Genomic DNA, 11,687 nt, shown 5'->3' with positions numbered 1-11,687 from the left:
GCCAGATCTAGCAAATCCCACAGTGCTGGAAGACAGATGGGCTCCAACTTCAATGAATGCTTTGAAATATCCCTTCATCCCTGTGATTGAGCTATCAGGTGTGGAGAGCTGTGAGCTCAGGTCCCGTTAGCTTGGCTCTCTCACTCTGTAAATGCCTTTAGGTTGGCAGAAGAGATATTTTTATCCTTCCATGGCTGAAGACAGAGACACTGCACTTTACTTTCGAGTCTCCCCTCTTCAGGGAACTTCATTGTGACCTGAGATGGAGCTGCGCTGTGTGGAGACTGATCATAGCTCTCTGCACCCGCACAGCTTCTCCCTTCACTCACAAGCATTTTTCCTGTTACTGGATTGTTGATCGTCCATTCCTCGTCCATTCATAGATGTTTTTAGTAGCAGTGAGCAGTTGAAAAGTTGAAAAAGATGAAAAGAACAGACCATCCAGGGCAGACATTACTGTATGGCAAGATAGGCCTTTGCCAAAGCTATACAACAATCTTTGAATGTAATGGAGATTAAATGATCATTTTATTCTACTTTTTACCTTTTATTTCATAAGGCTGCATAAAATGGCCCAAACCTCAGTCCAAACCCACAACCTTTATAGAACATCGACATGACACATGAAATGCTGATTTTTTTTTTCAAGACAACCTTGTGAGTATGAATTAATCTATACAAGTATCCATTTCTGTGTTTTTCAATGGATCCCAATATTACACATTAACAGACATCATTTATAAAAGCAGATGTAAATGAGTTTACCTTCAGACCCTTTAGCGTTTAAAGCATTTGTCAATCAAATAAGTAGTGTTTGCGGCCTCCAATCTTGCATTTTTAATTTGACTGGCGAGGAGGCCGTGTGTTCATAACCAGATTGCAGATTTGACCCTGAAGTCAGCAGTATCTCCTGTTATGAAAAGGATAAGAAAATGGGCCCTGAGTCTCTGCCAATAATCTGTTGTGGGTGAATTTCAGACGCTCTTACAGTAATAAAGGATGGAGGGCCGCAAAAAATCCATCCATATACAGGATAGGATAGGATATGACTGAGAATAGAGTGCATACCTGTGTTGGTGAGGTTCTGCCTTACAGGAATAACATCAATAACACGCAGAGAGAATCTGCACAATCAAAACGACTCAATTTCTCCACGTAATGAGCGGTTGGCTTCTTTCCCCGTACTTTGAATATTTCTACAGCTGCAGCAATCAACAAAGTCATAAGCATGGGATTACTTACACGGGGGATATTTCGCAGTTATTTGTTCAGAATCTCAGAGGCAAGAGGCATTTAGGCTCATGTTTACTTATTATACTACTTATACTTGTTTTGACAAGAATGATTAAACAATGAAAATATGTTGAAAGTACAGGCACCAAAACAGAAGTGATGAGGAGCAAATGGATCAAAGACTTTGTGGAGGAAGGCAGACAGATTTCCAGTGAATACAATTTGGCCACCTTTGTGGAGGAAAGCAGACAGATTTCCAGTGGATACAATTTGGCCACGGGCGAGTTACGGGCGACTCTCATCCAACACAGTTCTGCTCAGAAATTCCTACAGAGGAATTAACATTCCTGTTGGCTGGAGTGTAAAAGCTTGAAGAGTTTATTCTCCTGATACACTGATACACTGACACGATTTTCAGATGAGAGGAAAAATGAGAATGGGCAGAGAAAGCTTTGGGATGATGCGGGGAAATAGTGCAAACTCATAACTGAAACATGGAAGGAGCACATTCAAACGTTAAAGACGGCTGCATCCTTGTTGGTCTGCTTTGTTTAGAGCTGACGGCTGACAGGGCCACCCAGGGTTTCATCCAACCGTAGAAACTGACTAAAACATGGGAGCATTGATTTGTCCCCCTCAGTCCTCCAAAGTTTAAACGTGAACAAATGTTTTTCGATGAGCAGTATAGACATTTCCATCAAGACAAGACAAAATCTGACTGATCTACATCTGTAACTATTAACAATATGTCAAATACACGTGTATGCTTCTAAATCAGCATCATCTCAACTCATTACAGGTTATTTCATGTTTCTTCTCTCAGATCCACACATTTGTTTGTCTGCCAGATTCAGATCCTCGTCAAACCCTCTTTCTCCCATTCAATTTGGTGTTAAATCTTTGAAGACATTGGTAAAATTGTTGTATTAAATCATTTGAAGAATTCTGCCACCGGAAATTGAACCGATTCCTCTTTGGCTGCGTTCGTAGCTCTGAGTAATCCTGCTAATACACCGACCAGCCAGCAAACCATCAGACACGGATGAACACAGAGGATAAAAACCTTGGCAGAGTTCACGTAGGAGATGACGCAGCTCATTTGTATTCATTTTGAAATAAAAACATGTATCCTTATATACATTTACTATACCATCTCATCTCTACTGTTACAGTTTAAACTGTAAAAAGATGCTGCTGCTATAAAACTGTACATTCTCAGCAGTAATCGCTGAAGAAATGGTGTGGAACAGAAACACTTTCTCCCTAAGTGCTAAGCTGGAGATGGTGATGATGATGGTGATGAAGATGAGGGCTTGTTTCTGGTTCAATGTTAACTACACAGCTTCTTCTACCCAGGCGTCACAGTGACTCGCTCGTCACTATTAGTGTTTTCCAACATATTTTCCATTTGGCAGAAAAATAAAACCCTTTTTGGTAATATTAAAAATGAACATTTAAAAAAAAATGCCAAGTGCCCGATGAAGAGTGTGTTCGTCTCTGCACTGAGACCAAAAACAACCTGAGACCGGCACAGACGCCTTAATTGTTAGCAGAAAAGATCAGATCACATTCAAACACAAGGACACACTGAGCGTCCTGCTGCTCGCTGTGTCACTCCGGCGGCTCGTGTGCGCCCTCTTTAGGACAGAAAGGGGGGAAAGTGTAGACAGACACTTAAAAGGATCAGAAAGAGATTGTTCCTTCCCTCCGGCGTGTGGGTTAGACGGCCACTGGATCGACGAGGGCGGGAGCGGCCACGGTCGCAGCAACGGGGGCAGCCGGCGGAGACGCTTTGCCTTTGTAGCCCAGATCCAGGATGTGTTTCTGCAGGTGTGTGATCCACTTCTCCTGAATGGACAGAGGTCCTTCAAACACTTCCTCACAAAACCTGAGCAACAGGACATTTTAAAGGAAAGGAAAAATTAGATTAAAAAACGACTTTTGCTCGTGATTTATTTGGACCTAAGCTGAGTAAACAGATATTTCAGGATATCACATTATTATGTTTTCCGTCATAAAACAGTCCTGAGAATCTTCCGCGTTATGTTCCATGGACTGACCTGCACTTGAGGGAGTAGACTTTGCCCACAAGTTTGACCAGGGGAGTCAGTGGGGGTTTGGGCAGCATAGCAGGGATGCTTCCAGATCGGGGCTGGTGGGAATCCTCCCTCCTAGGCACTAAATGTTTTGATGAGTGGTGCCCTGAAACTACAGATATGTCAGTTAGTAATGAGAAAAACAACAAACAAAACGTCCATAACAGTGGATTTGTCACCGTCTTTCATCTCTCACCCCTCGGAGATCGAGAGTCGATGTCCCCGCGGGCTGTTTTGGTGCGGTTGTGGCCCTGAGTCGCTCTGGATGATCCTTGCGTGACGCTCTGGTCCTCTCTGCTCGCCCTGTGATCAGCCTGCTGCCACAGAGGCTTCAGGCTGCTGCCAGGAACAGAGTCCGAGTCCGTGGACAGCGAGGGAGAAGGGATGGTGGTCCTGTGGGCCTGCAGGAAAATGTTTAGAGATTTGAGATCAAACTGGGTGTCGTACACACACACGCGCCGTGACTCAGACACAGACTTTTTTATTTTGTTTGTATGCCTTCAGGTACACGAGAATATAAGAAAGAAACATAAACATAAGCATAAAAGAGGCCCAGAATTCCTTTGTGACAACTGAGAATCCAACCTTCTTGATATAAAGGTCTCCCATGCGATAGCGTCTGGTTACTTCTGCCACCTTGGAAGGGTCCCTCCGGATCCAGGCGCTGAGGAATTCGATAGGCGAGTTTGTCCCTCCCTCCATCTTCCATTCGTGTGCGCCGAGCTGCCGCAGGTGAGCCCGCGCATGACTGGCCAGGGCTTTGCGGTTTTCAAAGTGAAACCCGCAAAGCTCGCAGGATGTGTCTAAAATAACTGGTTAAGAAAGGACGCGGAGATAAAAAATCTACTGTAAATCAACAAAGATCAGATTCCCTGTTTGTGATGTTCAGTAAAATGAAAGTTATGAGGTGAGTGAAGTGACACAAACTGCTCGTCTTTACCGTTCTGTGTGATCCCGCTCTTCCCAGACAGAGGTTGCTCTTTCAGGGAATAATCCAGGGGTGAGTTGCAGGGTTTGGAGCCCTGAGCGGCCGTCGTGGCTTTGCCTGAAACTGAAGCTGCACAGAACACGGAGTCCGTCTTCACCTTCTCGCCGTACTTCAAGTATTGGTTGAGGAGGTCGATGGGTGAAGTGTTGATGGACCAGGTGAGGCCTAGCTGTCGCAGATGGGCGCGCACGTGACACGAGAGGGCTTTGCGAGTGTCAAACAGCTGGCCGCAGAAGTCACAAAGGACTGTTGGTGGGGCCTGAACATCTGTGGATGAGACTGAGAGGCGGCAGAGGAGGAGTTAAGAGAAACACACACACACACACATCTAGACAAAGCAAACAAGTAAATGAATGCAACAACTTGTTTCACCTGCAATAAGATGCTCAGGAGCCGTATGGAGAGAGGAGCTGCTGCCCCCCTGTGGCGACAAGTCAGACACGTTGATCTCCACAGGCTCAGGCTTCGGCTTCCGATGGAGGGGGTCCACGGCCAGCCGGAAGCCTTTCTTCGCCTTTGGGGCCCGGTTCATAAGCGAGGCAGGAGACTGAGTGCACTTTGTAGGGCTCGCCGAGAGAGCTGGGGAGGGGAAAGGGGATCTGGATGGAACCGGGGCTGCGGATGGAGACAGAGGAGGCGCCGGGGAGGAGGAGGCCCGGGACGAGAGAGCTCCAGCTGAGCCGTTTCTTGTTTTGAAGGAGTTTACGCCGGGTAACACGCCGCTGCTGACCAGCTCCTCCAAAGTGTCGATGGCAGAGGCTTTCCCCAGCAAATCGGTCACCCCCAAGTCACGTAGGTGAGAACGCGAATGGCTCGCCAAGCCTTTGCGGTTCTCAAACACCTCCCCACACAGGACACACCTACAATCCTCTGAGGCCCGAGCTCGTTTGCTCGGGGGCGACTCAATGGGGGTGGAGGAGCGAGACCCTGTGGCCCCGCGTGGAGGAGACAAATCAGAGGGATTTTTCATTGAAGGCCGAGAGGAACTGTGTGCGTTAATGGCTTCTACTTCCGGCCTGGTAATGGGCTTAAGGTCCTGCTCCTTCATGAACTTGTAAAGGAACTCGATTGGACCGCCTTTGATGTCACAATCAGGGATTCCAATCTGCCGCAGGTGGGCGCGGGCGTGACTGGACAGACCCTTGCGCGTCTCGTACCAGCAGCCACACAGCTGGCAGACGTGAACCTCGTCGTCACCGCGTGAGGCTGCAAAAATAAAGACGACACGTAAACAAAAACAGCAGCAGAAATGTAACTATAATATCAATATTTGACATTATTCGTCTATAAATGATCTCAATAAACAGTTTTACACATGCAGCAATGCCCATCATGAGTCATACCTAATGTGATGGGGGCATCCGTTTCCAGGGGCGCCCATATCGGCTTGGTTACAGACTGGTGATGCTCTGAGGGGGACGTGCTGCTGCCGTCGCTTATTCTAGAGGATGAGGGGAAGGGAGAGGATGGCGACTCTTTCAAGCCAGCGGGAGATCCTTGAGGAGACATTTTGATCGGGGTTGACATGACGGCGACTGTGGATCTCCCCGGCAGTCCTGCTGAGTCGTTATGGAGAGGAAGTGATCCCTCTGTTGGATGAACTTGGATAGTGTTGCTGCTTTCAGACGCTTCGCACCAAGATCCCGTAGCACCAAGCAGGCCTGGTGGGGGGACGGCGGCCCTTGTCGGTCGTCAGATCGAGCTCCAAAGATCTCATACAAGAATAGCTGAAGCTCAAACGGGCCGTCTTCATTACAACTAGAGGACAAACTGAATGTGAGAATTCGGAGACTGATAAGTGCAAAAACAAACTAAACTGAAGGCTCTATGTGTTTCAGCTCATTCATCAAACACTTTAAATGGAGAAAATGGATCAAATTATAGCTCATGTATTGCATTAGTATAATTGTTTGGATTGTTGGAACACTTTTTTGGATCTGATGTTGCGTTCAGGTGTCATATCAGCTGTGGATCATTGTTTTTGTAGCAATTAAGAAACGGGTTTTTATGAGGCTAGGACTGAGAAACTCCAGCTGTGTGCTGAGTTAAAAGTGGATTATTTGAAAATGTATGTAATTGCATGCTTGTCTTAGAACTTGAACACTACTGTGTACTTGTGAGGAAGATTATAGCTACGTTACGAATCATTTAAATGTGGGAGTAGCTACAGCACCATGTATAAGTTGAAGCTAACTTGAGCTAACTCAGGCTATCTCTGCTCCCACCCTTTGTTTTGTTCTGCATCCTCGGTAACGTTAGCTGGATGCTACTTCCGATTACATTGAATTTCAGAGCGAAATGAAGTAGCAAGAGATCCCGCGCTGTCTACTGGGAAACAGAGCGCAGCTATCCTCTGTAAATGGAGGTTATTTTACCTCTAATCCTGAGCAGACAGCCTCTTCACACCACTTTCACATATACCCTTTGTTAGCGGAAGTACTGCTGCGAAACGTCCTGTTGACAGTGTGTCAAAATAAAAGCTGCAATGAAAAGGTTCAGGAGTCGGCGTAGAATAATACGCCCCTCAGTGGCCTTTTACAATCACAATCACGAGTACTTGTGTTACTTTTAACTATTCTTCTGATCCATCGTTACTGTTTAATGGATAGATGATAAATACAATAATAGATAAGCTCTGAACAAATAAAATTACAAAGACACGGATTAAGAAATACATTAATTAGTCTACAAAATTACATCCATCCACTCAATGCCAAAGCTAATATACTTTACAAATTCTAGTGCTGAACAAAGTAGACAATACATAAAATATAACATATAAATGTACATATAAACTTGATTTTATTTCTATTCTATTCTATTCTTAAACAAAAAGAAATAATTTAACTATTTCTCGAGGAGTGCATAAAATTCCTATAGCGTGTTCATTCGACCCCAATCTGATTTATCACATAGTAAAAGTTCAAAGTTCAATTGCAAGTTCCTTATCAAGGCTACGCTTCACTCACTGAAACCCAACAAATAAACCCCCTTTTGAAGGCCCGACTCGTTTTCTGGTACAAGGTGCAAATCTGTGTCTCTTCAAAATTAGTTACTATTAAAATGTTTGACAGGTGTGTGCTGTTACTACTCCTCTATATTTATTGGAGCCGTTGAAAATAGTATTACTGAAATACTTAAAAACACATTTGTGATGATCGTTTTTGTTTAATCATGCAGGAAGCTTCGTCTCCAGTTTTATTCTGAAGGGTTTTATTTCTTTTTCCGCAGAGATTAACTGCCCCGCCTCCTCCTGCAGCCTTTCTCCTCCTGCTTCTCCGCTCTGACTACTTCTCCTGCTCAAAGACGTGAGTAAAATGCGTCTGTCAAAATCTGTTCGATCTATTTCTACAACTTTATGTTTGCAACTCGGCTTATAGTGACGCTAATGGACGTGTAACCGCGCTTGGACAAATGAGACTTTGTAACAAAAACCCGGTAAAGCTAACGTGAGGCTAGCCGGAGCGGTGTAGCTGCTGCCCACTTTCTGCCTCTTTTCTTTGTCCCGGAGCCGCAGGATGCCGGAATCAGACCACCTGCCTCCATGCGACACAAAAGCTCCAATTATATCACCAGATATGTGGGGGAAAGCTGTTTTTCCACCGACAATTTGGTCGTTTTTTTATTCTTGTATCCATTGAATCTGAGCTACTGTCCTCCGGTTCTCAATCTCGGTCCATTGGGAACCGGAGGGTCGCCGGTTCGAGTCCATACGGGTAATATACCGGTACATTCTTTGAATTCCACGTAGGTGTGTTGGGAGCAGGACGGTATTTGGTAGTTATACTTCATTTAAGGTTCAGGCATGTACCTCTTTATGGGTTTATGGTCCTCCTGGTTATGTAAGCTTGTTAATGGGGCCATTGTTTTGTGCTGCCGGGGCCAGACTTGCATGTGACTTTAAATGGGTTTGCCTAACTGACCAGACAGTTTATGAAAGAGATGCAGGGTATGCACGGGTAGGTGTTCATGACTCTGCATAAGTTGCGTAAAATCAAATGTCACAAGTTGTTTTCATGTGTCTCTACTTAACTGCCAAAGGGCTTAGACTCCGCCCACCCGAACTTATCGCGTAATGGTCTGTGTGCATTTGGAATGTTCTAGTAGCTCTGCTCTCTGCTGCTCTCCCCTCAGTTACATACCGCCAACATCATGTCTGCTGGAAATGCTAAGATCGGCAAGCCTGCCCCAGACTTCAAAGCCACAGCTGTAGTGGACGGACAGTTCAAGGACATCCAGCTGTCAGACTACAAAGGTAATGGCCTATTGTCTTTCCTGATGGACTACATGCTGCTGTCCAATAGTGTTCATATGTTGTTAGGTTTTTTTTTAGATTACAGGTCTAACTGATAACTTGTTTTCTCTTCAGGAAAGTATGTGGTCTTCTTCTTCTACCCCCTGGACTTCACATTTGTGTGTCCCACTGAGATCGTGGCCTTCAGTGACAGGGCGGAGGAGTTTCGCAGCATCAACTGTGAGGTCATTGCCGCCTCCACAGACTCTCACTTCAGTCATCTGGCCTGGTGAGAATTCCTATCAGTCAAAACAAAACATTACATGACATCTCTTGTTGTTGTAACTGGGTTTAATTTAGTTCACAATAACTTCATTCCATTCATTCTGTTTGCTGTGACAAGCAGTGATAACATGAACATAATTGAATGTGATTGGTATCGGCTTCATAAACTTTGGTCATAATCTATAATCTGATCCACTATAATGAGGATTAAAGTCATCCAAAAAGTCTCCAAACACCCAAGTGCACCCCAGTGGGCCATAAACATCAGGCAGCACCGCCACGGTCTCCACAGCAACGGCATGCTACAACAAGTGGAGCCAGCAGAACCACTTTAGGTTCATTTGCTTGTATTTGAGCTATTTTTCAGAAACGCCACACTGTCTATGAAGATGTAATGCAATATATTTTTATAAGTGAACTTGCACTGAGGTATATTCATTTTGCTGGAGATGACGACCGTGATGATGTCCAAAACCTCAGCAGTTCTTCACGTGGAAAGACTATAATGTGCTCTTGTAGTGATTTGTATTGTTTCATTATGGAATGGCTGTGATGGAGGCTGGACTATCTGAAGAACTTAAAGTTGTCATTGTCCTTAATTCACCTGGCTTTTTAAATTATTAATTTAGTATTTCATATATAAATGTTGATGTTTAAGGTTAAGGATGGGTTGTGCTTTTATATTATGTTGCAAAATCTAACTGAGACAGGACTAAGGCCTAATACTGAATGACATGGATCAGTATTGTGAGTATCCGGAAATAACGTACAAATAACACCGTTACTTTTAGGAGGGACTTGGCAGATCTTGACTAACACCCACAGCAGTTTATCTCCTCCGTGCCTCCCTGCACCGTCTTGATAAGCGATGCACTCGGAATGTGCAACGCTCTCATCATTAAACTTAAGCAAATGACGTGAATGTGTGGAATTGTGGGTAAATTGTGTGATGTTTTAATATTGGGGGTTTGATTATAAGCACAAGTTGATGATTCATTTATTGGTTATTGATTTGTTTCCCTATAGGATCAACACTGAGAGGAAAGCTGGAGGTCTGGGGAACATGAAGATCCCTCTTGTGGCAGATCTCAATCATTCCATCTCCAAAGACTACGGCGTGCTGAAGGAGGACGATGGCATCGCATTCAGGTCAGACTGCATGTCGAGTTATGTCCAGTCCTTTTATTTCCTGGATTCCTCTTGTGTCAACTGACAGGCCAAATGCATCATTTTGACCACGTCAGTTAGATGTGTAATTACAAATAATGGCGTTTGGCGTACATGAGAAGGAACCTTCTTTTGACAAAAATGACAGAATTGGAGAAAAGCACGGTAAACCTAATTATAACATTCATCCCTGGATCTACTCTGACATCCAGATCTGCACTTAAATCGTGTAAGTGCTTGTCTGGGCTTTGATCTGCCATTTTACCACGTTTCAGAGGGAAAGGGTTAGTTGGGAGGTTTCACACCGATCAAGCAAGAGGCTGTGCTCTAAGGTCAATGTGATCTGAGAACTCAATCTCTCTCACTCTGGCAATGATGGAGCATACATTATGGTACAAGGACAGCAGCTTGTCTTCATATGTTATTAACCACGGTCAAGCAAGAAGAACCGGTTTTATCAGGATGTATTGTTACCCTGCAGTATTTACCCAAGGTAACAGTTGTCGGTGTGTCCCACTTTATGTCTTCACAATGACCCAAGTGTGCTTTACCACACAAGACAGAAACATACAGTATTATTTTTCCCTTGCAGGGGTTTGTTTGTGATTGACGACAAGGGCATTTTGAGGCAGATCACCATCAATGACTTGCCCGTGGGCCGCTCAGTGGATGAGACTCTGCGCCTGGTCCAGGCCTTCCAGTTCACTGATAAACACGGAGAAGGTGAGTGAATTTACGACACGTCTCCTTTGCTCTGATACCAGCTAATCCAAGTTCTTTGAAGCTTCATGTGTATTGAACTCTATTCAGATGGGAGTTTCCTACTCTTTCTCGTCCCTTTGTACTCATGACCCTGTTTGTTAGTTTACCCTGCTGGGTATTTCCATGTGGACTGTGTCCTCCAGCTATCTTGACTGTCTGATGGCGGACTTTGTCTCCTCTCTGTGTCTGAACAGTGTGCCCCGCTGGATGGAAACCAGGAAAGGACACCATTGTCCCGGATGTGCAGAAGAGTAAAACCTTCTTCTCCAAGCAGTAAAAAGTGTTGACCGAGTTCTAACCATAGCACTTGCGTTCAGTTCCCCTGTGAAGCAGTTTCTCATAGCGTCCAGCCTTCTTGAACAAGCGATTTAAAGTGTTTCTTAAGGGTAAATCTTCTCTTTGCTCATCCAGTTTGCTACCTGTTCGACAGCCTCATAGTCTCGAGCACTGAAAGTATCATTGTTTTGTTTCTTTTTCAGAAAATATTGTAGGTTTTCGCTGTCAGTATTGATCCATTGTACCAACACTATTAAAACAACTTACTTTGAACCTCTAGGTGGTGCCATGACTCTCCCTATACTTGCTATTGGTGCCTGCTGAGTACAGTGACTATATTGTATGTGTTATGTGCGTGTTATTCACACAGACATGTTCTAAAGGAACATGTCTGTGTGAATCTGTATGTGTATGTGATCTGGCCACTGTCTCTGTCTCAGGATGAAATACGTCTTCAGTCTTGGTTAATACTGGAATTATTGTGGTTTTGACTCATAACAATCTGGTATTGCCAAATGGCTCATTGGGAAAGCTTGTGTTGTTGGATATGATTGGATACAAAGCTGCGTGACTGTCCAAACAGCTGGTGTAACGTGGATTGCCAGGAAAAAGTAATTTAGCTGACTGATTATTATGTAAGTATAAC

At 44.5% G+C, this 11,687-nt stretch overlaps 2 protein-coding genes across 3 annotated transcripts; one reads left to right on the top strand and one right to left on the bottom strand.

Moving 5' to 3' along the window:
• Positions 1 to 1,588: 1,588 nt before the first annotated feature.
• wiza (WIZ zinc finger a) lies at positions 1,589 to 6,773 on the bottom strand. 2 transcript variants are annotated; one of them, XM_076145748.1, is made up of 8 exons: positions 6,693 to 6,773; positions 5,661 to 6,075; positions 4,690 to 5,523; positions 4,270 to 4,596; positions 3,915 to 4,141; positions 3,526 to 3,730; positions 3,294 to 3,441; positions 1,589 to 3,121 (listed from the first exon to the last, which is right to left on the bottom strand). In XM_076145748.1, the coding sequence occupies exons 2-8, from the start codon at positions 5,842 to 5,844 to the stop codon at positions 2,953 to 2,955; spliced, it is 2,094 nt and encodes a 697-aa protein (XP_076001863.1). In that variant the 5' UTR covers positions 5,845 to 6,075; positions 6,693 to 6,773; the 3' UTR covers positions 1,589 to 2,952. The 2 variants fall into 2 exon arrangements, with proteins under 2 accessions (XP_076001863.1, XP_076001864.1); XM_076145749.1 differs by having other exon boundaries at positions 5,661 to 6,087; positions 6,693 to 6,740.
• Positions 6,774 to 7,548: 775 nt separating this feature from the next.
• prdx2 (peroxiredoxin 2) lies at positions 7,549 to 11,320 on the top strand. The gene is made up of 6 exons (XM_076145236.1): positions 7,549 to 7,625; positions 8,452 to 8,572; positions 8,687 to 8,840; positions 9,863 to 9,985; positions 10,596 to 10,726; positions 10,960 to 11,320. Exons 2-6 carry the CDS (start codon positions 8,470 to 8,472, stop codon positions 11,040 to 11,042), a joined length of 594 nt encoding a protein of 197 aa, XP_076001351.1. The 5' UTR covers positions 7,549 to 7,625; positions 8,452 to 8,469; the 3' UTR covers positions 11,043 to 11,320.
• Positions 11,321 to 11,687: the final 367 nt, after the last annotated feature.

The sequence above is a fragment of the Genypterus blacodes genome, unplaced genomic scaffold, assembly GCF_046128005.1.
Source record: "Genypterus blacodes isolate CSIRO-AG114 ecotype Tasmania unplaced genomic scaffold, CSIRO-AGI_Gbla_v1 ptg000030l_1, whole genome shotgun sequence".
Taxonomy (NCBI): domain Eukaryota; kingdom Metazoa; phylum Chordata; class Actinopteri; order Ophidiiformes; family Ophidiidae; genus Genypterus; species Genypterus blacodes.
This window is presented reverse-complemented; position numbering and strand designations above follow the sequence as displayed.

Coding starts and splice junctions, on each gene's coding strand:
- prdx2 (XM_076145236.1), top strand. CDS start 8,470: ATGTCTGCTGGAAATGCTAAGATCGGCAAGCCTGCCCCAGACTTCAAA. Junction 8,573..8,686: donor CCAGCTGTCAGACTACAAAG/GTAATGGCCTAT, acceptor TTTTCTCTTCAG/GAAAGTATGTGGTCTTCTTC. Junction 9,986..10,595: donor GACGATGGCATCGCATTCAG/GTCAGACTGCAT, acceptor TTTCCCTTGCAG/GGGTTTGTTTGTGATTGACG.
- wiza (XM_076145748.1), bottom strand. CDS start 5,844: ATGTCAACCCCGATCAAAATGTCTCCTCAAGGATCTCCCGCTGGCTTG. Junction 3,731..3,914: donor GAGACCTTTATATCAAGAAG/GTTGGATTCTCA, acceptor ATTTTCCTGCAG/GCCCACAGGACCACCATCCC. Junction 3,122..3,293: donor GTCTACTCCCTCAAGTGCAG/GTCAGTCCATGG, acceptor CCTGTTGCTCAG/GTTTTGTGAGGAAGTGTTTG.